The following is a 24,716-nucleotide window of genomic DNA, read 5'->3' on the forward strand; positions in this document are numbered from 1 at the left end:
ATTTCTTTATATTTTATTTATAAATATTTATAGAATATTTTATTTTTCCTCGTACAGGAAAAAGAGGTGTTTTTTCCTCTTCATTAAACTGCCAAAATTTGAAAACCAGAATGAATTAATAAACCTGTAGGAGTAGGCTCCATTTGTAGTGTTTTAGGACTTAGACACATACAAAGAAAAGGGCTAACTGGAAATTGTCTCTTTTTTTAGGACTGGATTGACGAGTAAGTTTTATCTTGATTTATTCTGAGATTTACTGTATTTATAGAAGTTCAGTCTGGGCACGGTGGTGCCTGTAATCCCAGCACTTTGGGAGGCCGAGGTGAGTGGATCACCTGAGGTCAGGAGTTCAAGACCAGCCTGGCCAACATGGTGAAACCTCGTCTCTACTAAAACTAAAAATATTAGCCAAGCATGGTGGCACATGCCTGTAATCCCAACTACTAGGGAGGCTGAGGCAGGATAATTGCTTGGACCCTGGAGGTGGAGATTGCACTGAGCTGAGATCATACCACTGTACTCCAACCTGGGTGACAGAGCAAGACACTCTCTCTCAAAAAAAAAGAAGTTCAGTTATAGGAGATAATAAGCTTAAGGATATGAAATATTCGGTGGAAGCTAGTTTTTGATAATTTCATAAATCTTTGAACCTTTGGTGGGTTACATGCTTTTTTTTTTTTTAAAGGCAGAGTCTTGCCCTGTGGCCCAGGCTGGAGTGCAGTGATGTGATCTCAACTTATTGCAACCTCCATCTCCTGGGTTGAAGCAGTTCTCGTGCCTGAGCCTCCCAAATAGCTGGAATTACAGGTGCACACCACCACACCTGGCTCATTTTTTGTATTTTTAGTAGAGATGAGGTTTTGTCATGTTGGCTAGGCTTGTCTCAAGCTCCTGGCTTCAGGTAATCTGCCTGCCTCAGTATCTCAATGTGCTGGGATTATAGGTGTGAACCACCACACCTGGCTGACCCTTTGGTGGGTTACACACTTTTATTCAGTACATTGAAAATTTGCACCTGGGTGCAGTGGCTCACCCCTGTAATCCCAGCACTTTGGGAGGCTGAGGCGGGTGGATTGCCTGATCTCAGGAGTTTGAGGTCAGCCTGGGCAACATGGTGAACCATTTCTACTAAAAATGTACAAAATTAGCTGGGTGTGGTGGCATGCTTTTGTAGTCCCAGCTACTCAGGAGAGTAAACTGGGAGGACCACCTGAGCCCAGGAAGTTGACACTGTGGTGAGCAGTGATCATGCCACTGCACTCCAGCCTGGGTGACAGAAGTGAGACCCTCTCTCAAAAAAAAAAAAAAAAAAGCATAATTTGCAACGCAACTGAAAGAGTTAGTTTTTACTCCCAGAGTGATTTGTTTATTCTGAACTGTATTTAATCATTCTAGGATTTGAACTATTCAGTTATCATTTTCGTGTGTGTCAGTCTTCATTGACTGTTCTCAGTTTATTGAGGCTGCAGCCTTGCTTACTTATGTATTTATTTGTTTATTATTATTATTTTTTGCGATGGAGTCTCGCTCTGTTATCCAGTCTGGAGTGCAGTGGCACTATCTCGGATCACTGTAACCTCCACCTTCCAGGTTCAAGTGATTCTTCTGCCTCAGCCTCCTGAGATTAGCTGAGATTATAGGCGTGTGTCACCACACCCGGCTAATTTTTATATTTTTAGTAGAGAGGGGGTTTCGCCATGTTGGCCAGGCTGGTCTCCAACTCATGACCTCAAGTTATGCACCTGCCTCAGACTCCAAAAGTGCTGGGATTACAGGCATGAGCAACTGTGCCCAGACTGTATTTATTTTTTGAGACAGGGTCTTGCTCTGTCACCCAGGCTGGAGTGCCGTGGTGTGATCTCAGCTCACTTCTACCTTCACCTCCAGAGCTAAAGTTATCTTCCCACTTTAGCCTCCCAAGTAGCTGGGACTATTGGCGTATGCCACCATGCCTAGCTAATTTTTGTATTTTTTTTGTAGAGATGAGGTTTTGCCATGTTGCTCAGGCTGGTCTTAAACTCTTGGGCTCAAGCAATCTACCTGCATGGGCCTCCCAAAGTGCTGGATTATAGATGTGAGCCACTGTGCCTGGCCTGAGCCTGCAGACTTAGGATCATGTTTTGTTCTAAGTGATTTCATTTATTTTCTTTTAATTTAGCATTGTCCCAATTCCTTCTTCTAATGAAGAAATACGCTTAGTTGATGATGCGTTTGGAAAAATTTGTCACATGGTCAGTGATGGCTCTTGGGTGGTTCGTGTTCAGGCAGCAAAACTGTTGGTAAGTTATACTTTTTGTGTATGTATGTATGCGTGTATGTATTTATTTATTTTCTTTTATGTAGAAATAGGGCCTTTGTGGCCCAGGTTGGTCTCAAACTCTTGGCCTCAAGCAATCCTCCTGCCTCAGCCTCCCAAAAGACTGAGCTTATAGGCCAGGTGTGGTGGCTTACACCTGTAATTCCAGCACTTTGGAAGGCCAAGGCGGGCAGATCATGAGGTCAGGAGATTGAGATCATCCTGACCAACATGGTGAAATCCCGTCCCCACTAAAAATGCAAAAATTAGCTGGGCATGGTGGTGCACTCCTGTAATCCCAGCTACTCGGGAGGTTGAGGCAGGAGAATCGCTTGAATCTGGGAGGCAGACGTTGCAGTGAGCCGAGATCATGCCACTGCACTCCAGCCTGGCGTCAAGGGGGAGACTCTCGTCTCCAAAAAAAAAAAAGACTGGGATTATAGATGTGAGCCCGGCCAATAATCCTTTTTTTAAATGGACACATTGCTCGTTAAGTTTTTACAAACATTTTGAGAAACTACAGATGGGGCAGTGTGACCTGAATTTAAAACCCCAGAATTTCTTTTTCTTTTTCTTTTCTTGAGACAGGGTCTTACTCTGTTGCTCAGGCAGCAGTGCAGTGGTGCAGTCACAGCTCACTGCAGCTTTGACCTGCCAGGCTCAAGCGATCCCTCCACCTGAGCCTCCTGAGTAGCTGGGACTACAGGCATGTGCCACCCTGCCTGGCTAATTTGTATTTTTTGTAGAGATGGGGTCTTGCTTTGTGCCCAGGCGGGTCTTGAATTCCTAGGCTCAAGTGATCCTTCTGCTTTGGCCTCCCAAATTGTTGGGATTACAGGTTTAAGCCACTATTCCCAGTCCCAGAATTTCTTAATATAGAAAGAAATAGTTCACTCTCCTATAGAGAAATAGCGACTAGAAAGAATCTTAAAACATAATTCTATTAACCCTATTAGGAACCGAGATAGCCAGAGCCTAGAGAAAAAGGAAAATAATTTTAAAAAAAGTTTTTCCCATTTATTAAGCACTTGTTATGTCCTAGTTCAGGAGGCTCAAACCCCTGGGCTGTGGACTAGTCCTGGTACATGGCTTGTTAGGAACCAGGCCACACAGCAGGAGGTGAGTAGTGGGAGAGCAAGCATTACTGCCTGAGCTCTGCCTACTGTCAGATCAGCAGCTGCATTAGATTATCATAGGGGTGTGAACCCTATTGTGAACTGAGCATGTGCGGGATCTAGGTTTCATGCTCCTTGTGAGAATCTAATGCCTGATGATCTGAGTTGGAACAGTTTCATCCCAAAACCACCCTGCTCCACCACCCTCTCTGGTTTCTTCCATGAAACTGAACCCTGGTGCCAAAAAGGTAGGGGACTGCTATTTTAGATAATTTGAAGGAGGCCCTTTACATGCATTTTCTCATTATAGTAATCCTGCAAGATAGGTGCCATTATCCAGCTGGGGCATGGTGGCTCATGCCCATAATCCTGGCACTTTAGGAGGCCGAGGTGGGTGGGTCACTTGAGCCCAGGAGTTCAAGACCAGCCTGGGCAACACAGCAAGACCCTATCTCTATTTAAAAAAATTTTTTTTTAAATGTTTTTTTAAATGCTGTTATCATCTTCTAGATGAGAAAACTGAGGCTCTGAGGAGTTAAGTAAATTATCCAGCTTATACAGACAGAAAATTGTAGAGTGAGATCAGATCCTGATCTTGTGACTTTTAGCCTGGTACTTTTCTAGTGTTTTCTTTTTGAGGACTCAGCACATTTATTAAAAATTTTTAACTTTTGTGGCTCACGCCTGTAATCCCAGCACTTTGGGAGGCCGAGGCGGGCGGATCACGAGGTTAAGAGATTGAGACCATCCTGGCCAACATGGTGAAACCCTGTCTCTACTAAAAATTCAAAAATTAGCTGGGCATGGTGGCGCACGCCTGTAGTCCTAGCTACTCGGGAAGCTGAGGCAGGAGAATTGCTTGAACCCGGGAGGCAGAGGTTGTAGTGAGCTGAGATCGTGCCACTGCACTCCAGCCTAGCGACAGAGTGAGACTCCATCTAAAAAAAAAAAAAAGAAAAAAAAAATTTAACATTTGGGCTGAGATGTAGTGGCTCACACCTGTCATCCTAGCACTTTGGGAGGCTGAAGCAGGCAAATCACTTGAGGTCAGGAGTTCGAGACCAGCCTGGCCAACATGGTGAAACCCCGTCTCTACTAAAAATACAAAAACTAGCCTGGCGTGGTGACACACGCCTGTAGTCCCAGCTATTCTGGAGTCTGAGGTGGGAGGATCACTTGAACCTGGGAGGCGGGGGTTGCAGTGAGCCGAGATTGTGCCATTGCGCTCCAGCCTATGCGACAGAGCAAGACGCTGTCTCAAAAAAAAAAAAAAATTATTTAACTTTTAAGGGATAAAATTGTCTTGTAATAGAGTGTTGACCTAATAAACTTATTTTATATCTGTGTTACTTTGTATATGTCATTTGATACTAGTCTCAGTTTCCTCATCTGTTAAGTGGGGTTCTAATATCTCTCGTATTTACCTGATAGTGTTGTCATGATGGTCAAATGAGATATAGTCTATGAAAATGTTTATAAACTAAAAAGTATTATACTATGTAGGATGGGTGGGGGCACAGTGTATAAATATATGTAAGTATCTATAAAAAATTGTATACATGTCACAGCAGGAAAATCTGTGATTCTTTTTGGACACTTCCCCTTTGAGTGCCCCTAGCCCTGCTACTCTTGGTGAGATTGTTGGTTGAATGCTTTGTATCTGACTGTACTGGACACTGATCTGGTGATAGGTTTAGTCCTGTGACCAGTATTTATGAGAGTATTTGCTGAAACCTGTGTGAAGCATTTTCATGAAATACAGTAGTAATGGATGATTGGAGTATTTCCAATCTTGTGCATAGTAGAGTTAAACAAGCTAACTGTTACTGATTTTATTTCTGAATTCATATTTTAAAACTTTCTAAATTCAGAACAATCTAATCATTCATCAAATCCTTTCATTCAACATTTACAGAGGATCTACAATGAACTCTAGGTGGGAGTGGGGAGGAGAAAGATGTTTTAGAGCAATGAATTAATGATATATTTTTACCTGAGTAGGCAGTTTTAAAAAGTAATCCTTAAAGTAAGTATCATTCAAAATTTTCAGTTTTGTACTCTATAGGATCTGAAATTTATTTGCATAAAGTTGTGTGTATAACGTGTATATTGAAAGGATTTCTACTTGAATGACTCTAAATTGAGTCACATGCCTTGTGTTGTAATTTCCTGTTAAATCTGAACAGCTTCAAATTATGTAAGTAATTATGTTTGTATTCAGAAATAGTAATCATTCTAATCTTGCTGATAATAATAATAATGACTACTATGTATAGAGTTTCTGGCCTACTAAGTGAGGCATTTTTAGTCATACATACACACATAAATACACACACATTCACACATAAACATTAACCCACTTCTCTTTATATACAAGCACACATTCCTAACTCATTTGCTTACTTTTGCAAGTAATTTTTAATCTTTTTAAACTCTCTGAGGTAAATGTATTACTCATAAATAACAAAATTAAAATTTAGGAATGTGGTATAATTTGTCTAAGACCACACAGATAGTAAATGACAGATGAGGACTTCAAACCTTATAATCTAAAGTCCATATATAATCCTTTCCTGGTGAGCATCCAGTTACACCTTGGGATTGGCCAGTTAAGGCCCTGCTGGTTTATTAGTATCTCTGTGCAAGCTAAGAGGTAAAGCTGCCCTACTCCAGCTCTCCAGTAGATAAACCTGTGATAAAGTGATTTGTGTATAATCTTTAATTAAAAATTTAGTAATTTTAAAAAATTGACGCATTGTAATTGTATATATTTATGGGGCACAAGTTGATGTTTTGATACACATCTATGTTGTATATTAATCCAATCAGGATAGTTAGTATAGTTATCACCTCATACATTTGTCATTTCTTTGTCATGAGAACTTTCAACAACCTCTCTTACAGCTATTTTGTAATATACAATGTTTTACTGTTAATCATAGTCACCCTTACATGCAGTTGAACACCAGAATTTATTCCTCCTAATTGTGACTTTGTATCCATTGTCCAGTCCCTTCCCATTCTCTCCTACTCCCTCCCCTCCCCAGTGTCTGGTAACCACTGTTATACTCTCTGCCTCTATGATATCAATTTTTTAAAAAAATACTTTAAGTTCTGGGATACATGTGCAGAAAGTTCAGGTTTGTTACATAGGTATACATGTGCCATGGTGGTTTGCTGCACCCATAACCTGTCATCTACATTAGGTATTTCTCCTAATGCTATCCCTCTCCCAGCCCTTCACCCTCTGACAGTCCTTAGTGTGTGATGTTTCCCTGCTTGTGTCCATGTGTTCACATTGTTCAGCTCTCACTTATAAGTAAGAACATGCAGTATTTGGTTTTCTGTTCTTGTGTTAGTTTGCTGAGAATGGTGGTTTCCAGCTTCATCCATGTCCCTGCAAAGAACATGAACTCATCCATTTTTATGACTGCATAGTATTCCATGGTGTATATGTGTCACATTTTCTTTATCCAGTCTGTCATTGATGGGCATTTGGGTTGGTTCCAAGTCTTTGCTATTGTGAACAGTGCTGCGATAAACATATGTGTGCATGTGTTTTTATAGTAGAACGATTTATAATCCTTTAGGTACATACCCAGTCATGGGATTGCTGGGTCAAATGGTATTTCTGGTTCTAGATCCTTGAGGAATCGCCACACTGTCTTCCACAATGGCTGAACTAATTTATACTCCCACCAACAGTGTAAAAGCTTTCCTATTTCTCTACATCCTCTCCAGCGTCTGTTGTTTCCTGACTTTTTAATGATCGCCATTCTAACTGGTGTGAGATGGTATCTCATTGTGGTTTTGATTTGCATTTCTCTAATGACCAGTGATGATGAGCTTTTTTTCATATGTTTGTTGGTTGCATAACTGTCTTCTTTTGAGAAGTGTCTGTTCATATCCTTCGGCCACTTTTTGATGGGGTATTTTTTTTTTTTTTTTGAAATTTGTTTAAGTTCCTTGTAGATTCTGGATATTAGCTCTTTGTCAGATGGATAGATTGCAGAAATTTTCTCCCATTCTATAGGTTGCCTGTTCACTCTCATGATAGTTTTTTTTTTTTTTTTTTTTGCTGTGCAGAAGCTCTTTAGTTTAAGTAGATCCCATTTGTCAATTTTGGCTTTGTTGCCATTGCTTTTGGTGGTTTAGTCATGAAGTCTTTGCTCATGCCTGTGACCTGAATGATATTGCCTAGGTTTTCTTCTAGGGTTTTTACGGTTTTAGGTCTTATGTTTAAATTTTAGATCGTGCAGTATTTGTCTTTGTGTGTCTGGCTTATTTCACTTTACATGATGTCCTCCAGGTTTATCGATGTTGCAAATTACAAGATTTTATTTATTTATTTTTTCTTCTTTAAGTCAAGGTCTTGCTCTGTTGCCTCGCCTGGAGTGCGGTTCCACGATGGCACAATCATAACTCACAGCAACCTCAAACTCCTGGGGACTCCAGCCTGGACAACAGCGAAATTGTCTCCAAAAAAATTAAGAACTAGGTTGTTCTTTTTTGATGTAGCTATTTATTGCTGTACACTTATCTCTTAGAACTGCTTTTGTTGCATACTGTTGATTTTGGTATATGTTTTAATTCTTGCTTGTGAAGTATGTTTCTTCTAGGCAATGTGTACTTAGATTTTGTGTTTGAATCTATTCAGCCAATGTGTACCTTTTTTTTTTTTTTCTTTCTTGCTCTGTTGCCCAGGCTGTAGTGTACCTTTAATTGAGGAATTTAATCCATTTATATTCAAGATTTTTTCCTCCTTCTTCTTTTTTTTTTTTTTTTTTTTGTTACTTTGAGACAGGGTCTCACTCTGTCACCTAGGCTGGAGTACACTAGTGTGATCTCAGTTCACTGCAACCTTCACCTCCCGGGTTCAAGTGATTCTCATGCCCCAACCTCCCCAGTACTGGGATTACAGGTGTGTGTCACCACGCCCAACTAATTTTTTTTGCATTTTTATTAGAGGTGGGTTTTGCCATGTTGGCCATGCTGGTCTCGAACTCCTGGCCTCAAGTGATTTGCCTGCCTTGGCCTCCCAAAGTGCCGGGATTATAGGCATGAACCACCACACCCAGCTATATTCAAGATTGTTATTGATAGATGAGGTCTTATTCCTCCCATTTTGTTAATTACTTTTTGGTTCTTTTGGAGATCCTTTGTTCTTGTCTTCCTTTCTTCTTGTTTATCTCTGTGATTTAGTGGGTTTTTGTGGGGCTAAGCTTTATTTTCATTCTGTTTCTTGTTTGTGTATCTGCTATAATTTTTTTCTACATAGTTACTACAGAGTCTTATTTAGGCCCGTGTGGTGGCTCTTGCCTATTATCCCAGCACTTCGGGAGGCAGATCACTTGAACTCAAGAGTTTCAGACTAGCCTGGGCAACATAGTGAGACCTTGTCTCTAATAAATAAAGAAAAAAGAAATCAGCCGGGCATGATGGCACACACCTGTAGTCTCAGCTACCCAGGAGGCTGAGGTGGGAGGATTGCTTGAGCCTGGAAGATTGAGGCTACAGTGAACCATGATCAGGTCACTATGCTCTAGCATGGGCATCAGAGTAAGAGTGTCTCAAGGGGGAAAAAAAGGCTTGCAGTTATAATAGAATGTTTTCAGCTGATAGCAACTCAACTTTGGTTACATCAAAGGACCCTAGACTTTTTCTCTCCCCTCTTCAATTTATATTTTTGTTGCCTTAATTTTCTTATTCATCTGTTATGTGTTCCTTAGCTACTATTTGTAGCTCTTGTAGTTTTTGACCATTTTGAATTTAATCTTCATACTAGCAGATTGAAAATTTTGCATGACATATTGTATCACTGTGGTTTGATCTGTTTGATTTATGAGTTTACCTTTACTGGTGAGTTTTATACTTTTGTGTGTTGTCATGATAGTGATTATTGTCCTTTTGTTTCTAATTGTAGCATTCAATACTTTGAATATATTAATACTATCCCATTCTCTCCTGGTCTACAAGGTTTCTGCTGAGAAATCTGTTGATGGTAATGGAGATTCTCTTGACAATTTTCTCTGGCAGCTTTAAAAATTCTTAGTCTTTGACTTTCGATAGTTTGATTATAATGTACCTTGGAGAGGATCTTTTTGGGTTGAATCTAATTGTGAACCTTTGAACTTCCTGAATTTGGATGTCCGTATTTCTCCCACTACTTGGCAAGTTTTCAGCTGTCATTGTGTCAAGTAGGTTTTCTGTGCCTTTCTCTATCTCTTCTCCATCAGGCAATCTTACAGTGCAAATATTTGTTTGTCTATTGATGTCCTATATGTTCCAAGGCTTTCTTTTTTATTCTTAATTTGTTTTTTTCCCCCCTTAATGGGTTATTTCAAAAGACCTGTCTTCAAGTTCAGAAATTCTTTCTTCTGCTTGATCCTAGTCTATTGCTGAAGCTCTCAATTATATACTATTTTTATTTTTTTCATTGAACTCTTCAGCTCCAAGATTTCTGTTTGGTTCTTTTTTATGATATTGATTTCTGTTGAATTTCTCATTCAGATCATGAATTGTTTTCCTGATTTCATTTAATTGTTTGTCTGTATTCTCTTGTATCTTACTGAGTTTCCTTTAGATCACTATTTTGAATTCCTTTTCAGGCATTTTGTAAGTGTCCTTTTCTTTGGGGTCTGTCATTGGAGACTTTTTTGCTTTCTTTTTTTGAGACAGGGTCTTGCTGTGTCACCCAGGCTGAAGTGCAGTGGCAAGATCTCGCTCACTGCAACCTTCTCCTCCTGGGCTTAAGTGATCCTCCCACCTCAGCCTGCTGAGTAGCTGGGACTACAGGCACATGCCACCACACCTGACTAATTTTTATATATTTTGTAGAGACGGGTTTTGCCATGTTGCCCAGAATGGTCTTGAACTCCTGAGCTCCTGCTATCTGGCTCTCTTGGCCTTCCAAAGTGCTGGGATTACAGATGTGAGCCACTGCGCCCAACCAGGAGACTTACTGTATTCCTTTGAGGGTGTCGTGTTTCCTTGATTTTCGTTTATCGTGTCCAAGATACTGGATGTTGATATCTGTGCATTTAGTAGAATAGTTGCTCTTTTCAATTTTATTGAGTAGCTAATATATAGTAACAGTCTTTTTCCTGCAGATGGTTTTTAGGGTATTAGCTGGGTATGGTGTGTTGCCTTTGGTTCTGGGTGGACTCAGTGGGTGGTGTAACACTCCTTGTCAGCTTCAGCTATAATCTTCAGCTATACTCGTAGTCAGTGATGTTTGCAATTGCTTCAGTTGCCTAGGCTATGGGAGTTTGCGATGGTGATGCTATAGATGAGGGTGCTGAGCTGATTTTTGGGCAAGTGAGGTTGCTAAGCTGATTTTGGGTGCGACATGTGCAGGCTAAAATGGCTGCCAGGCTGTCTATCTGGTTTTCCAGAGAGGCAGTAGTTACTGCCGTGGTGGCTGTTGTGCTGGGCTCAGGCTTTTGCTGGGGCAGCCTGCTGGGCAGCTGTGTGGCTATCTAGGGAGATGGGGCTATTGCCTGGTTGGCTATTACTTTGGGCTGGGCTCAAGTGCTTTTGCTCAGTGGGGCTGGGCAGTTTGGCAGCAGTCTATGGTGGGGGGCCAGGGCTACCACAGGACCTGTGGATTGGATTGTGTGCTGTGGGACTCTATCGTGGCCTGTTTTAGCGGACAGGACCACTGAGTTACCAGCTATCAGGCAGGGCGTGGGCAGGTGGTTCTGTGACGGGTTGTGAGAGGCAGTAGGGCTGCTGCAGGATTGGCTTTTTGGCTGAGTACTGGCATGTGCATGCTTGGCATCCCAGATGTTTATATGGTACAAGGGTGCTGGGTAAAGCACTGCCAGCTGTCTATTTGATGGCTTCCTTGCTGTGCAGGTCTGCCTGTTTTCTGGGTGGTTGGTAGTGCTGTGTGGGGTCTGATGCTGTGGTCATGGTCACTCTGTTTGACCTAGACTCTATGTGGATGGGGTTATGGTGCTGCAGGCCATCGTGTGATCATGGTAGAATGATGGCGGATTCTCAGGGATGAAGATAGTCAGTTGCTACTAGTCCCCAGGGCAGGATGCATACTAGTAGTGAGTCTAGCTTCAACTTGGTGCCATGCTACAGTAGCTTAGGACAAGGTGGGCTCCCACTCTGAGGCAATACAGCTGAATGATCTCTTGGCTACTCTCCAGACTGGATTTGTGGCCACTGATGACTTAGGGACTCTCCTGGTGCTTGTGGCAGCAGTGGGGACCACTGATAGGTATCTCCAGCTTACTTTTTCCCTGTAAGAAGTTCCTCTGATTTTAAGCTGATTTTGGCAAGGGAGACAGTGTGGTAGATAGGAAGCCTCACTCCCTTCCCTGTGGTGCTATCTTGAAGCCTTCATGCTCCACAGGGATTTTGCCCTTTCTCTGGTGCTCAGCAGCATGTATCTACAGTCATTTTAGTTGAAATATAGTTATTTGTTATTTTTGTTCCTTTTTGTCGTGGGTGATGTGTGCCAGGTAACTCTAGTAAGCCATTTTTTAAAAAACAAATCTGCATACAGATTGAGTATCCCTTATCCAAAATGCTTGAGACCAGAAGTGTTTTGGATTTTGTTTTGTTTTTGGATTTTGGAATATTTTATTTGCATTATACTTACTTGTTGGGCATCCCAAATCTGAAATATGCTCCAAAATCCAAAATCTGAAATGCTCCAATGAACATTTCCTACCATCTTGTTGGTACTCAAAAAGTTTTGGATTTTTGAGCATTTTGGATTTCAGATTTTTGGAACTGGGATGTTCAACCTGTATAATCTTTAGATCACCTGTTCAGCAAATCGACAAACACTGAGGACAGTTTCTGTCTTCAACAAAGTTGATAGTCAGGTGGCCAGGGATAGCTAATCAGTGAATAAGAATACCTAGTACTGGTAGGAAAGAGCACCAACCACAACCACAGGAGGCTTCTTGGAGGAGGTGATCTCTGAACTGAGTTTTGAAGGATGAGTAACTAGGTAGTGATGCAGAGAAAGAGAAAATATGAGCAGGGATATAAAAGCAGTACATTATCATGCATAGCAATATACTAAGCTGCAATATCATACTAAACTACAAGCAGTTTAGTGCTTCCTAGTTGGGGGTAGTGTTCAATATAGGGGATCTGTAACGAGGTAAGTTGGAGAGAAAAACAGAAGCCAGGTTCTGCAACAACTTAGCTTTATAAACTCGAGTCCCTCTTGCTTAAAAAGTGAATAGTTTCCAATCCCTTTGGCTTATAGCAGGATGAAAAATTATATCAGAAAATTCAAAACCATGTAAAAGAGGTTAGCTTTTACTTATTTATAACTGCCCTATTTGTGGGGCAAAGAAACTTGATGTCCCAGTAAGCGCATTCATGGGACTATTTAGAATACAGTCACTACTTTTATAAGCTTTAAGAAGTCATTGACCTTAAAAATTACAACACTTTCAGACTGTTAGATTATAGGCTTTTGTGCCTGTAAGTCTCCCATGACTGGTCTTTCCCAGGGTAAATGCAGATATTCCTAGTTAGTGGCAGTTTTATGTCTGATATACTTACCACCTACTTGCATAGACTTATGTTATTTATACTAACTGAGCAGTTTTTGCTCTTAAAGCAGGTGTGATAATTGTTAAATATCGGTATCTAAATTTCACATACATTTAATAAAGCTCTCTGGTGAAATGGTTTTCTCAGTGTTAAGGTTTTCGTAGCATTAACTACCTAAATTTAGGTTGTTAAGTAGCGCTAGTAGTACAGTTGGAGAGATTCCATCTTAATCTAAACATATTTGTCTTGGTTAAAGTATACCAGAATGTAGCTGTTATTCTGATTGGTAAGGTGCACTTTTTTTTTTTTCTGATAAGGAGTTTTGCTCTGTCACCCAGGCTGGAGTGCAATGGCGTGATCTTGGCTCACTGCAAACTCCACTTCCCAGGTTCACACCATTCTCCTGACTCAGCCTCCCGAGTGGCTGGGACTACAGGCGCCCGCCACCACGCCCGGCTAATTTTTTGTATTTTTAGTAGAGACGGGGTTTCACCGTGTTATCCAGGATGGTCTTGATCTCCTGACCTCGTGATCTGCCCACCTTGGCCTCCCAAAGTGCTGCGATTACAGGTGTGAGCCACCGTGCCTGGCCTGTAAGGTGCATTTTATAATGAACTCATTATCTTTTTGGTCCAAATCTGTTTCTCAATGTTTTCATAAATGATACTATCATCTGCTAAGTCATGAACCAGAGGAATGTGGGAATAGTTTTTCTGTGTCTCACATCCATTGAGTTACCAACTCATATCAGTTCTGCCTTCTTGACATCCCTAAATCCATCCCTTCCCCATTTCCACTGGTCCTGCAGTAATAGACATCTCACCATTTTTCAAGTGGATTACTATGCTATAGGGCTCTTTGTGTTTGTAGACTTAAAATGGAAAGCTTCACCTATTCTTAGGTTACATTGAAAATTTATTTCAAGTAATGATATTTAATTTGGCGGGGCACAGATTTGCATAGTACTCCCTCTGTGTTGCTGTGTTGGATGAGCGCTCAGCTGAGGGCATTGGAGGAGGGCACTGGGAATTATGGATGAAGCAACTTACTGTGAAGTCATGAAAACTTTTATTTTAGTAGGAAAAAGCCAACAGCTAATGCTGGTGGTAAAACCAGAGAGAGATTTAGGAGGTCTTAAGCATTTATAGTTCTTATTTATAAAATTGTTGTTTGGATTTAAAAAATGGTTGTTAGCTATGACATTGGCTTAGATCTATGTACCAAAAGAAAAAGTGGTTTTGAAACTACTTTAGTCAAAATAGTACAGCAGTTGTTTTTGTGGAATCATAGGAAAGGTGTTAACTTGAGTAAGGACATTCCCCAAGAACACATAATTTTCTATGGAAAATGTGATTAGAGAAAAGATCTGAGCCTGCATAAGCATTTCCGTGTTTATTAGGAATTAGAGAAGATCTCAGATAAATTTCTTAATGTTTAGGACCTGCTCCAGCAGCCTCTGAAACTGATGTTTTTGCTTTCATTTTGATTCCTTATGGTCCATTAGTCATACTGTTGCAAGATGGGCTTTATGAAATATAAATCTATGTCCTCCCTTACTTGAAATGAATAAGTTGCCTAATCTCAGCCTCAGTTCTCATCTAGAAAATGGAAATGAGAGGTATATGGGATTATTGGGAAGAATAAACTTGAAAAATGTAAGTAAAATATTTTATACATTGTTGAGCTCATTAGATGTTTAACAGGGATTATGTAATAATTATTTATAAGGCAAACCCCTTACTATGGCAAATGAGGCTCTTCATTATCCTATCTGTACTGCCTCATTTTCAGGAGCCCTATCTTATGTTCCATTCATAAAATCACTTAATATTTCTCACTTGGCATTTGCACTGTGATTTTCATTTCTCCAAGTATACCTCTCCCTGCCTGTACCTGCTTGTTGTCTCCGTTCCCATGGCATCATTCATAGATGTGTATTACAGCATTTCATACCATATTGCAGTAATCTCTTTTCTTGTCAGTTTCCCTTACTAGTCTGTGAGATTGTTCAGTGTAGAGCTGTTGTCTTTTTATTTTTGTATTCTTGTTTCTGGTAACTGTAGACATATAATTGAATGGTTGCTAAATATTTGTTTAACTGAATGCATGAATGAATGAACAGAGGAATGGAAAGAAGAATGAAAAGGAGTGGAGAGTAGTCGTTAAGGGAAAGGATTTTGAAGCCTGGATATATCTACTGGCTCTGGAATTTATTCTCTTTGTGGCCGTCAATGTGTTACTTAATCTTTTTATATTTTTTCTCCCTATATAAGATGGGACTAATATAGTATTTACTTTGCAGGGTTATAGTTACAGAAGATTTAAACGAGTTAATATATGTCTAAAGCCCTTAGAATAGTACATGACACATAGTGGCCGGGTGCGGTGGCTCACGCCTGTAATCCCAGCACTTTGGAAGGCCGAGGCGGGCAGATCACTTGAGGTCAGGAGTTTGAGACTAGCCTGCCCAACTTGGCGAAACCCCATCTCTATTAAAAATACAAAAAATTAGCCAGGCATGTTGGCGGGCACCTGTAATCCCAGCTACTTGGGAGGCTGAGGCCGGAGAATCGCTTGAACCTGGGAGGCAGAGGTTGCAGTGTGCCAAGATCATGGCACTGCACTCCAGCCTGGGTGACAAGAGCAAACCTCCATCTCAGGGAAAAAAAAAAAAGCATAGTACATGACACATAGTAAGCTCTATTTAGGTGTTAGCTGCTGCTAATATTTTTATTTTCCTGATGATTCAGAACCCATAGCATCTTTACTGTCATGAATAATGTTATCTTTATGCACTTAAATTGGCTACAGACTTTGAATTTTAAGATAATATTCAAATCATAAAAGTTGTTTTATATGCTCTGGATTCTTTCTTTTTATAGGGCTCTATGGAGCAAGTCAGTTCTCATTTCTTGGAGCAGACCCTTGACAAGAAGCTGATGTCAGATCTGAGGGTACCTTTTATTCTTTGTTGTTTAAACTGGGTTTCTGTAACCAATATAGGGGGGCAGTATGCTGAGTTGTGTTGATTTAACTTAGCAGCATTTGTTAAATTAATGTATGATAACTGTATTACATTATAATTAAAAATCTTAGTAAATTGAAGCAAATAACAGATGACTTCATTAAATTTTGTATTATTGTAATGAAATAATTTACACAGGTTATGCTTTACAAAAAAGAGGCAAGATTAATTTTCTAAGCCAGGTACAGTGGCTCACATCTGTAATCCCAGCACTTTGGGAGGCTGAGGCAGGTGGATCACTTGCAGCCAGGAGTTTGAGACCAGCCTGGCCACATGGTGAACCCCGTCTCAACTGAAAAACAAAAATTAGCTGAGTGTGGTGGCATGTGCCTGTAGTCCCGGCTACTTGGGTGGCTGAGGCAGAGAATCACTTGAACTCTGGAGACCAGAGGTTGCAGTGAGCCGAGATCGCACCACTGCTCTCCAGCCTGGGCAACAGAGTGGGACTCTGTCTCCAAAAAACCCCAAAAAACAACAACCAAAAAAACCCCAGAAAACCCCAAAAGACTAATTTTCTGTTTGTTAGGAACTACAAAGGCCTGTTCTCATTTTGTGAGATGGTATGACATTTTAGGACTCCTTTTCAGCAGCAGTTATCATGGAAGAGTGAGTAAAGCCTTTCTCCAAACAGTAACAAAATACCCCCAACCCCGCACCATTTTTTCCTTTTTTTTGAAACAGGGTCTCATGCTCTTGCCCAGGCTGGAATGCAGTGGCACAATCATAGCTCACTGCAGCTTTGATCTCCTGGGCTCAAGCATTCCTCCCACCCCACCCTCCTGAGTAGCCGGGACTACAGGCATGCCCCACCATGCCCAGCTAATTTTTTTTATCTCTAGTAGAGATGAGGTCTTGCTCTGTTCCCCATGCTGGTCTTGAACTTCTGAGCCCAAGCAATCCTCTTGCCTCTACCTCCCAAAGTGCTGGGATTACAGATGTGAGCCATTGTGCCCGGCCCCAACTGCCTCTTATGAAATGCCCTTAAGCTTTGATTGTGATGGTTCACTAACATGGTTTGCAGAACCAGATTTGAGTCTGAGAAAATAATATGTACATTCATTGTTAGTACCTCAATTTTGAAATTATAAAAGTGATTATAAAAGTGATATGAAAGTTGTGGAATTTTTGATGAAGGAAAGGAAAGCAATTTACCCATATACCTGCTACCCTAATGTAATGACTTTGGTCATTTTGGTGTATGTCTCTCAGCTCTTTTTCTTGTGCATGTTTTTTTTTTGTTTGTTTGTTTGTTTCTTTTGTTTTGTTTGAGAAAGGTCTCGCTCTGTCGCCCAGGCTGGAGTGCAGTGGCGCGATCTTGGTTCACTGCAACCTTTGCCTCCCGGGCTCAAGTGATCCTCTCACCTCGGCCTCCTGAGTAGCTGGGACTACAGGTGTGTACAACCACACCTGGCTAATTTTTTGTAGTTTTCTAGAGATGGGGTTTCCATGAGAGGCTGGTGTATAAAGCGGAGTGCCAGGTCATTCATTTGTGATGAGAACCATAATTGTCAAGTGAACTGGATACTTACTTTTCACCAACCAGTATATTCCACCTTAGGCAATCTCTGTGTAAAGTGAGTTTACTAGATTAGTGACTGTACTGTAACTGAAATAGAACGCAATGTTGCCAAATAGAAAAATACTTTTACTAGGACTTAAGGTAATTGTTTTCTTTTCCTTTTTTTCTTTTTTTTCTTTTCTCTTTTTTTTTTTTTTTTTGAGGTGGAGTCTCACTCTGTCGTCAGGCTGGAGTGCAGTGGCACGATCTTGGCTCACTGTAATCTCCGCCTCCCGAGTAACTGGGACTACAGGCACGCGCCACCATGCCCAGCTAATTTTTGTACTTTTAGTAGAGATAGTTTCACCATGTTGGCCAGGATGGTCTCAATCTCCTGACCTTGTGATCAGCCTGCCTTGGCCTCCCAAAGTGCTGGGATTACAGGCGTGGGCCACCTGCACCCTGCCTGATAATTGTTTTCTTAGAGTAAATGTGTTGTCTACCCAAGATGGTGTTTGGAGGGGCACTGTCATTATTTACCTCTCTGGCTCTCTCTTTCTTATGTTGCTGCCACAGCAAACGTAACCAACTTTCTTAACACATTCTTCAGCTATCTTTATCCTTTTTAATTAGGTACTTTCAGCTATTATAGACCAGCAAGGCTTTGGTTTCATTTTAAGTTGAATTTGCATTTCTCTTGTATGAACTACTGATAATTTTTACAAATGTAACTCTCAAAAAACAGTTTTATTTTCTGCCTTCCCATGTTCTCAGGGTTCATCTTAGCGTTCCTTCATGAACCTCCTACAATTGGTAATTATTGTTGTCTTCTGCAGAGGAAACGTACTGCACATGAGCGTGCCAAGGAACTTTACAGTTCAGGGGAGTTTTCCAGTGGCAGGAAGTGGGGAGATGATGCTCCCAAGGAAGAAGTAGATACTGGGGCTGTGAACTTGATTGAGTCAGGAGCTTGTGGAGCTTTCGTTCATGGGTTGGAAGATGAGATGTATGGTAAGTATGACTGTATAATAGTAATAACACTCTTTAATTGAGTGACTGCTATGTGTCTGGCATTGTACTGGGTGATACACATGTATCATTTCATTTAGTCCTTACAGTAACTCTGGGAAGTACTTACTATGCTTTTTATTTTACACACAGAAGAGACCCCAGTAGTATGAGACAATGGTGAAGAGCAAGAGATTTGGGTTTAGTCAATCTATATTTAAATTCCAGCATTTTTATAAAACAGGGATGATGATAACTATCTTTCTGAGTTCTGAGAATTAAATGAGGTTCTATACACATAAAGCAGTTGGCATAATACATGTGCCTATTTATAATAAACACTGAATAATTGGCAATTAAAATGGATATTAATAAAAATAGTAACTTGATATTGCTTACCCAGCTAGTAAGAGACAGAGCAAGATTTAAACCTAGGTATGTCTGACTGCAAAGCCTTTATATGACTGATGAATATTTTATTTCACCTTCATTTTTGAAAGATATTTTTGGGCCAGGCATGGTGGCTCACACCTGTAATCCCAGCACTTTGGGAGGCTGAGGCTGGAGGATCACTTGAGGCTAGCAGTTCAAGACCAACCTGGTTAACATGGTGAAACCCTGTATCTACTAAAAATACAAAAAATAGCCCGTATGATGGCATGCACCTGTAATCTCAGCTACTAGAGAGGCTCAGACACAAGAATCACTTGAACTCAGGAGGCAGAAGTTGCGGTGAGCTGAGATTGTGCCCCTGCACTCTAAGCTGGGCACGCAACAGGACAAAACTCTGTCTCAAAAAATAAATACATACATACATACAGAAAGGTATTTTTGTGGAAATAAAATTCTAGATTAATAAACTTTTTTTCCAAGAGTCTTTTTTGTTTTTTGAGACAGGTTCTCACTCTGTCACCCAGGCTAGAGTGTAGTGGTGTGATCACAGCTCACTGAAGCCTTGACTTCCTGGACCCAAGCAATCCTCCTACCTCAGCCTTTTGAGTAGCTGGGACCATAAGCACGTGCCACCGTGCCCGGCTAATTCTGTAATATTTTTGTAGAGACGGGGCCTCCCTATATTGTCCAAGCCAGTCTTGAACTCCTGGGCTTAAGTGATCCTTTTGCCTTGGCCTCCTAAAGTGTTGAGATTGCGGGCGTGAGCCACTGTGCGTGGCCTCTGTCAGTCTTTTAGTGATATTGCTGCATAGTTTTCTGTTGAGAAATTTATTGTCATTTTTATCTTCCTCTGTATATAATGTGTCTTTTTATCTCCAGCTGCTTTTAAGATTTATCTTTATCACTGGTTTTAAGCAATCTGATTATGATATGCCTGGGTATAGTATAGTTCATGTCATGTTTCTTTTGCTTGGAGTTTGTTGAGCTTCTTGAATCAAATAGTTTTCATCACAGTTGGACATTTTTTTTTTTTTGCTATTATTTATTTCTTTCTCTTTTTTGGGGGGTGGGGGTGGGGTGGGGACAGAGTTTCGCCCAGGCTGAAGTGCGGTGGTGTGATCTCAGCTCACTGCAACCTCTGCCTCCTAGGTTCAGGCAATTCTCACGCTTCAGCCTCCCAAGTAACTGGGACTACAGGTGCCCGCCACCACTCTCGGCTAATTTTTATGTTTCTAGTAGAGACGGAGTTTCGTCATGTAGCTGAGGCTGGTCTCAAACTCCTGAGCTCAACTTACCTGCTCACTTCAGCCACCCAAAGTGCTGGGATTACAGGTGTGAGCCACTGTACCCAGCCACTATTATTTTTTAAAATTTCTCTGACTCTACGGGCCCTTTGGCGACTTTAATTACACATGCGTTAGGATACTGATATTGTTTTACAGCTCACTGATGCTCTATTCTTTTTTCTTTCTTTTTTTTTTTTTCTGGTTTTTATTTTCTCTTTGTTTGATTTTGGATAGTATCTATTGCTTTGTCTTTGAGTGTTGCAAGATATAATCTGATGTTAATCCCACCCAGTATATTTTTCATCTCAGACATGTAGTTTTTGTCTCTAGAAGTTTGATTAGAATTTGGGTTTTTTCCATCCTGGACCACATAAGGAGACCCTATCTCTACAAAAAATTTAAAATTAGCAAGACATGGTTGTACATGCCTTTAGTCCCAGCTACTTGGGAGGCTGAGGCAGGAGGATTGCTTGAGCCCAGGAGTTAGAGGTTGCAGGGAGCCGTGGTTGCACAAGTGTACTCCAGCCTGGGTGACAGAGCAAGACCCTGTCTCAAAAAAAAAGAAGAAAGAATTTGGGTCTTTTTAGTATCTACCATGTCTTTCTTAACATACTTAATCTTTCCTCTAGCTTTGTAAGCAGATAATATGTTTATAATAACTGTCTTACTATCCTTGTTTACTAGGTCTATTATTTCTGTGATTCCTAGGTTGGTTTTGATTGATTTTTTTTCCTCCTGTATTACATATTATTCCATCTTGTATATATTCCATCCTGTGTCTTTTCATGTCTGATAATTTTTAGTTGGATGCCAGACATTATAGATTTCACTTTATTGGATACTGAACATTATTTTATTCCTATAAATATTTTTGAGCTTTGTTCTGGGATCCGTTTTTTCAGGTCTTATACTTTGTTAGGCAGGATTAGAGAAAACCTCTTTTTTTCTTCTTTCTTTCTTTTCTTTCTTTTCTCTCTTTCTTTTCTTTCGACAGGATCTTGCTCTATCGCTCAGTCTGGAGTGCCAAGGTGCAGTCACGGATCACTGCAGCCTTGACCTCCTGGGCTCAGATGACCTTCCCACTTCAGCCTCCTGAGTAACTAGAACCACAGGTGGGTACCACCACACCTGACTAATTTTTGTATTTTTTGTAGAGACAGGGTTTTGTCATGTTGCCCAGGCCAGGCTTGAAGCCCTGGCCTCAAGCAATCCGGCCGCCTCGGCCTCCCAAAGTTTTAGGATTACAGGTGTAAGCCACCACACCTGGCTGCAAAATTCTTCTAAGTTAACTGTGGTTTTATAGGCCCTGTGTGAGCTCTAGAGATTGTTTCCTCTCATTGTTTTGAGTGCTGCTTTTCCAGGCCTCAGGTGGTCTCTGTCTCACAGATCAGAATTCAGCTGAAGACTTGAGGCAACCGTCTGCAGATCTCCCAAGCTTTCTGTCTCTCTGTGTAGTTCTGTCCTTTCCAGTAATTTGCTCTATGAACTCTCACCACATTGGACTTCCCAAACTCCCAGCTCAATCTTCTCAACTCAGGGAGAGAAGACCTAGTGCCTGGAGTCTCTCTAAACTTAATTGCTGTAATCATTGAGATCACCTCATTTATTTCTCATCTCTCAGGGACAGAAGTCCTTTATTGCCAGATGCCCAGTGTCTGGAGTGCTGTTGTTTCATATATTTTGTCTCTGTCTCATCCTTAGAGGATAAAGCTGGTCCTCCATCTTGTAATAGACTTCCTATAAAGCCCTGTGATTTCCATGTGCTATCTGTCTCACGTAGATCTCAGAATTTCAGTGCTTTGAGATGATTGACTCCAGCCTCTTCATTATCAGCAAGGGTAACAGACCTGGTAAGGTAATGTTGAATGTCCACATTTTACAGTAAATTTGTGCCAGAGACTTGTGCCAGGTCTTAAAAATGCCTATAAAATCATACCTCAGGATAGAACTTCTTAGAAGGGCAAGAATATTATTTTTGAAAGACAGTTTTTCATCAGTAGATGTAAGAATTGGGTTATCCTATCATTTGTTTTAAAATGTTCCATATGTATAGAAAGTAAATAAAGCTACCTCTGCTTTTTGATTCTCTATGAACTTAAAATATGAATTACAATTTAAATAATATTGGATAATGAGGAAGTCCAGTTATTAAAACCTATTTTACTCTAAAATGAGTAACTGAAACCTATTTTGTTTCTATTAGCATTTTTGCTTTGTTTAGTTTCTACAACTGAATTTGGTCACTTTTAACATTTATATGATTTACTTACACAATTTCCAGTTTGCCATTAAGATTTTTTAAATACTTTTAAAAAAATTTTTTTTATTTTTTATTATTTTTTACTTTTTTGAGATGGAGTCTCGCTGTGTCGCCCAGGCTGGAGTGCAGTGACCGGATCTCAGCTCATCGCAAGCTCCGCCTCCCGGGTTCACGCCATTCTCCTGCCTCAGCCTCCCGAGTAGCTGGGACTACAGGCACCGCCACCTCGCCTGGCTAGTTTTTTGTGTTTTTTAGTAGAGATGGGGTTTCACCGGGTTAGCCAGGATGGTCTCGATCTCCTGACCTCGTGAGCTGTCCGTCTATACTTTTAAGTTCTGGGGTACATGTGTGGAATGTGCAGGTTTGTTACATAGGTATACACGTGCCATGGTGGTTTGCTGCACCCGTCAGCCCATTGTCTACACTAGGTATTTCTCCTAATGCTGTCCCTCCCCCAGCCCCCCATGCCCCAACAGGCCCTGGTGTGTGATGCCCCCCCACCTCCCGTGTCCGTGTGTTCTCATTGTTCAACTCCCACTTACGAGTGAGAACATCTGGTGTTTGGTTTTCTGTTCTTGTGTTAGTTTGCTGAGAATGGTGGTTTCCAGCTTCATCCATGTCCCTGTAAAGGACATGAACTCATCCTTTTTTATAACTACATAATATTCCATGGTGTATGTGTGCCACATTGTCTTTATCCAGTCTATCATTGATGGGCCTTTGAGTTGGTTTCAAGTCTGTGCTATTGTGAATAGTGCTGTAATAAAAATATGTGTGCGTGTGTTTTTATAGTAGAATGATTTTATAATCCTTTGGGTATATACCCAGTCATGGGATTGCTGGGTCAAATGGTATTTCTGGTTCTAGATCCTTGAGGAATCGCCACACTGTCTTCCACAATGGCTGAACTAATTTATACTCCCACCAACAGTGTAAAAGCATTCCTATTTCTCCACATCCTCTCCAGCGTCTGTTGTTTCCTGACTTTTTAACGATCGCCATTCTAACTGGTGTGAGATGGTATCTCATTGTGGTTTTGATTTGCATTTCTCTAATGACCAGTGATGATGAGCTTTTTTTCATATGTTTGTTGGTTGCATAAATGTCTTCTTTTGAGAAGTGTCTGTTCATATCCTTCACCCACTTTTTGATGGGGTTGGTTTTTTTTTTGTTTTGTTTTTTGAAATTTGTTTAAGTTCCTTGTAGATTCTAGATATTAGGTCTTTGTTGGATGGATAGATTACAGAACTTTTCTCCCATTCTGTAGGTTGCCTGTTCACTCTGAAGATAGTTTCTTTTGATGTGCAGAAGCTCTTTAGTTTAAGTAGATCCCATTTGTCAATTTTGGCTTTGTTGCCATTGCTTTTGGTGTTTTAGTCATGAAGTCTTTGCCCATGCCTATGTCCTGAATGGTATTGCCTAGGTTTTCTTCTAGGGCTTTTATGGTTTTAGGTCTTATGTTTAAGTCTTTAATCCATCTTGAGTTAGTTTTTGTATAAGGTGTAAGGAAGGGATCCAGTTTCAGCTTTCTGCATATGGCTAGCCAGTTTTCCCAACACCATTTATTAAATAGGGAATCCTTTCCCCGTTGGTTGTTTTTGTCAAGTTTGTCAAAGATCAGATGGTTGTAGATGTGTGGTGTTATTTCCGAGGCCTCTATTCTGTTCCATTGGTCTATATATCTGTGTTGGTACCAGTACTATGCTGTTTTGGTTACTGTAGCCTTGTAGTATAGTTTGAAGTCAGGTAGCATGAGGCCTCTAGCTTTGTTTTTTTTTGCTTAGAATTGTCTTGGCTATGCAGGCTCTTTTTTGGTTCCATACTAGTATATGTATTAAAAGGGTACATGAGATATTTTGATACAGGCATGAAATATGAAATAATCACATCATATAGAATAGGTATCCATCTCCTCAAGCATTTACCCTTTGTGTTATAAATGTTATTAATATGTAATCAAATTAACTTAAGTTTAAAAAGTGAGTATACCATAACCAGGTATCAGGTATGATAGCTTTCTAATTTTATCACATTTATACAATTCTGGGTAAATTTGGCTTTTAGGGGTGCATTGCTGGGAATGAAATGGAGCCTTATTTCACTGGCTGTTCATTCTAGTGTAGTGCCTCACATGCTTCTAGTATTCTAATTTATCCATCTTCTCCCTCCTTTTTGGGACTTTGTGCATGTAGCTTTTCTTCTAGAAAGGCCTTTTTCTTTCTTTTGGCTTAGCAGCTCTTTTAGGTATTGTTTTTAGGGATCACATATTACAGAAAGCCACCTCTGATCCCATTGATTGGGCTGTAT

The 24,716-nt window shown here is 40.6% G+C and overlaps 1 protein-coding gene across 1 annotated transcript in view; it reads left to right on the forward strand.

Annotated features, from left to right (window-relative positions):
• INTS4 (integrator complex subunit 4) overlaps window positions 1-24,716 on the forward strand; it is a 110,853-nt gene that overhangs the window by 34,886 nt on the left and 51,251 nt on the right. The window contains exons 8-10 of the mRNA XM_011989721.1: window positions 2,159-2,279; window positions 15,822-15,893; window positions 18,299-18,473. Of these exons, the coding sequence (XP_011845111.1) occupies window positions 2,159-2,279; window positions 15,822-15,893; window positions 18,299-18,473 (368 nt within the window). The remainder of the gene's footprint in view (window positions 1-2,158; window positions 2,280-15,821; window positions 15,894-18,298; window positions 18,474-24,716) is intronic.

Source organism: Mandrillus leucophaeus, unplaced genomic scaffold, assembly GCF_000951045.1.
Source record: "Mandrillus leucophaeus isolate KB7577 unplaced genomic scaffold, Mleu.le_1.0 Scaffold360, whole genome shotgun sequence".
NCBI classification, from domain to species: domain Eukaryota; kingdom Metazoa; phylum Chordata; class Mammalia; order Primates; family Cercopithecidae; genus Mandrillus; species Mandrillus leucophaeus.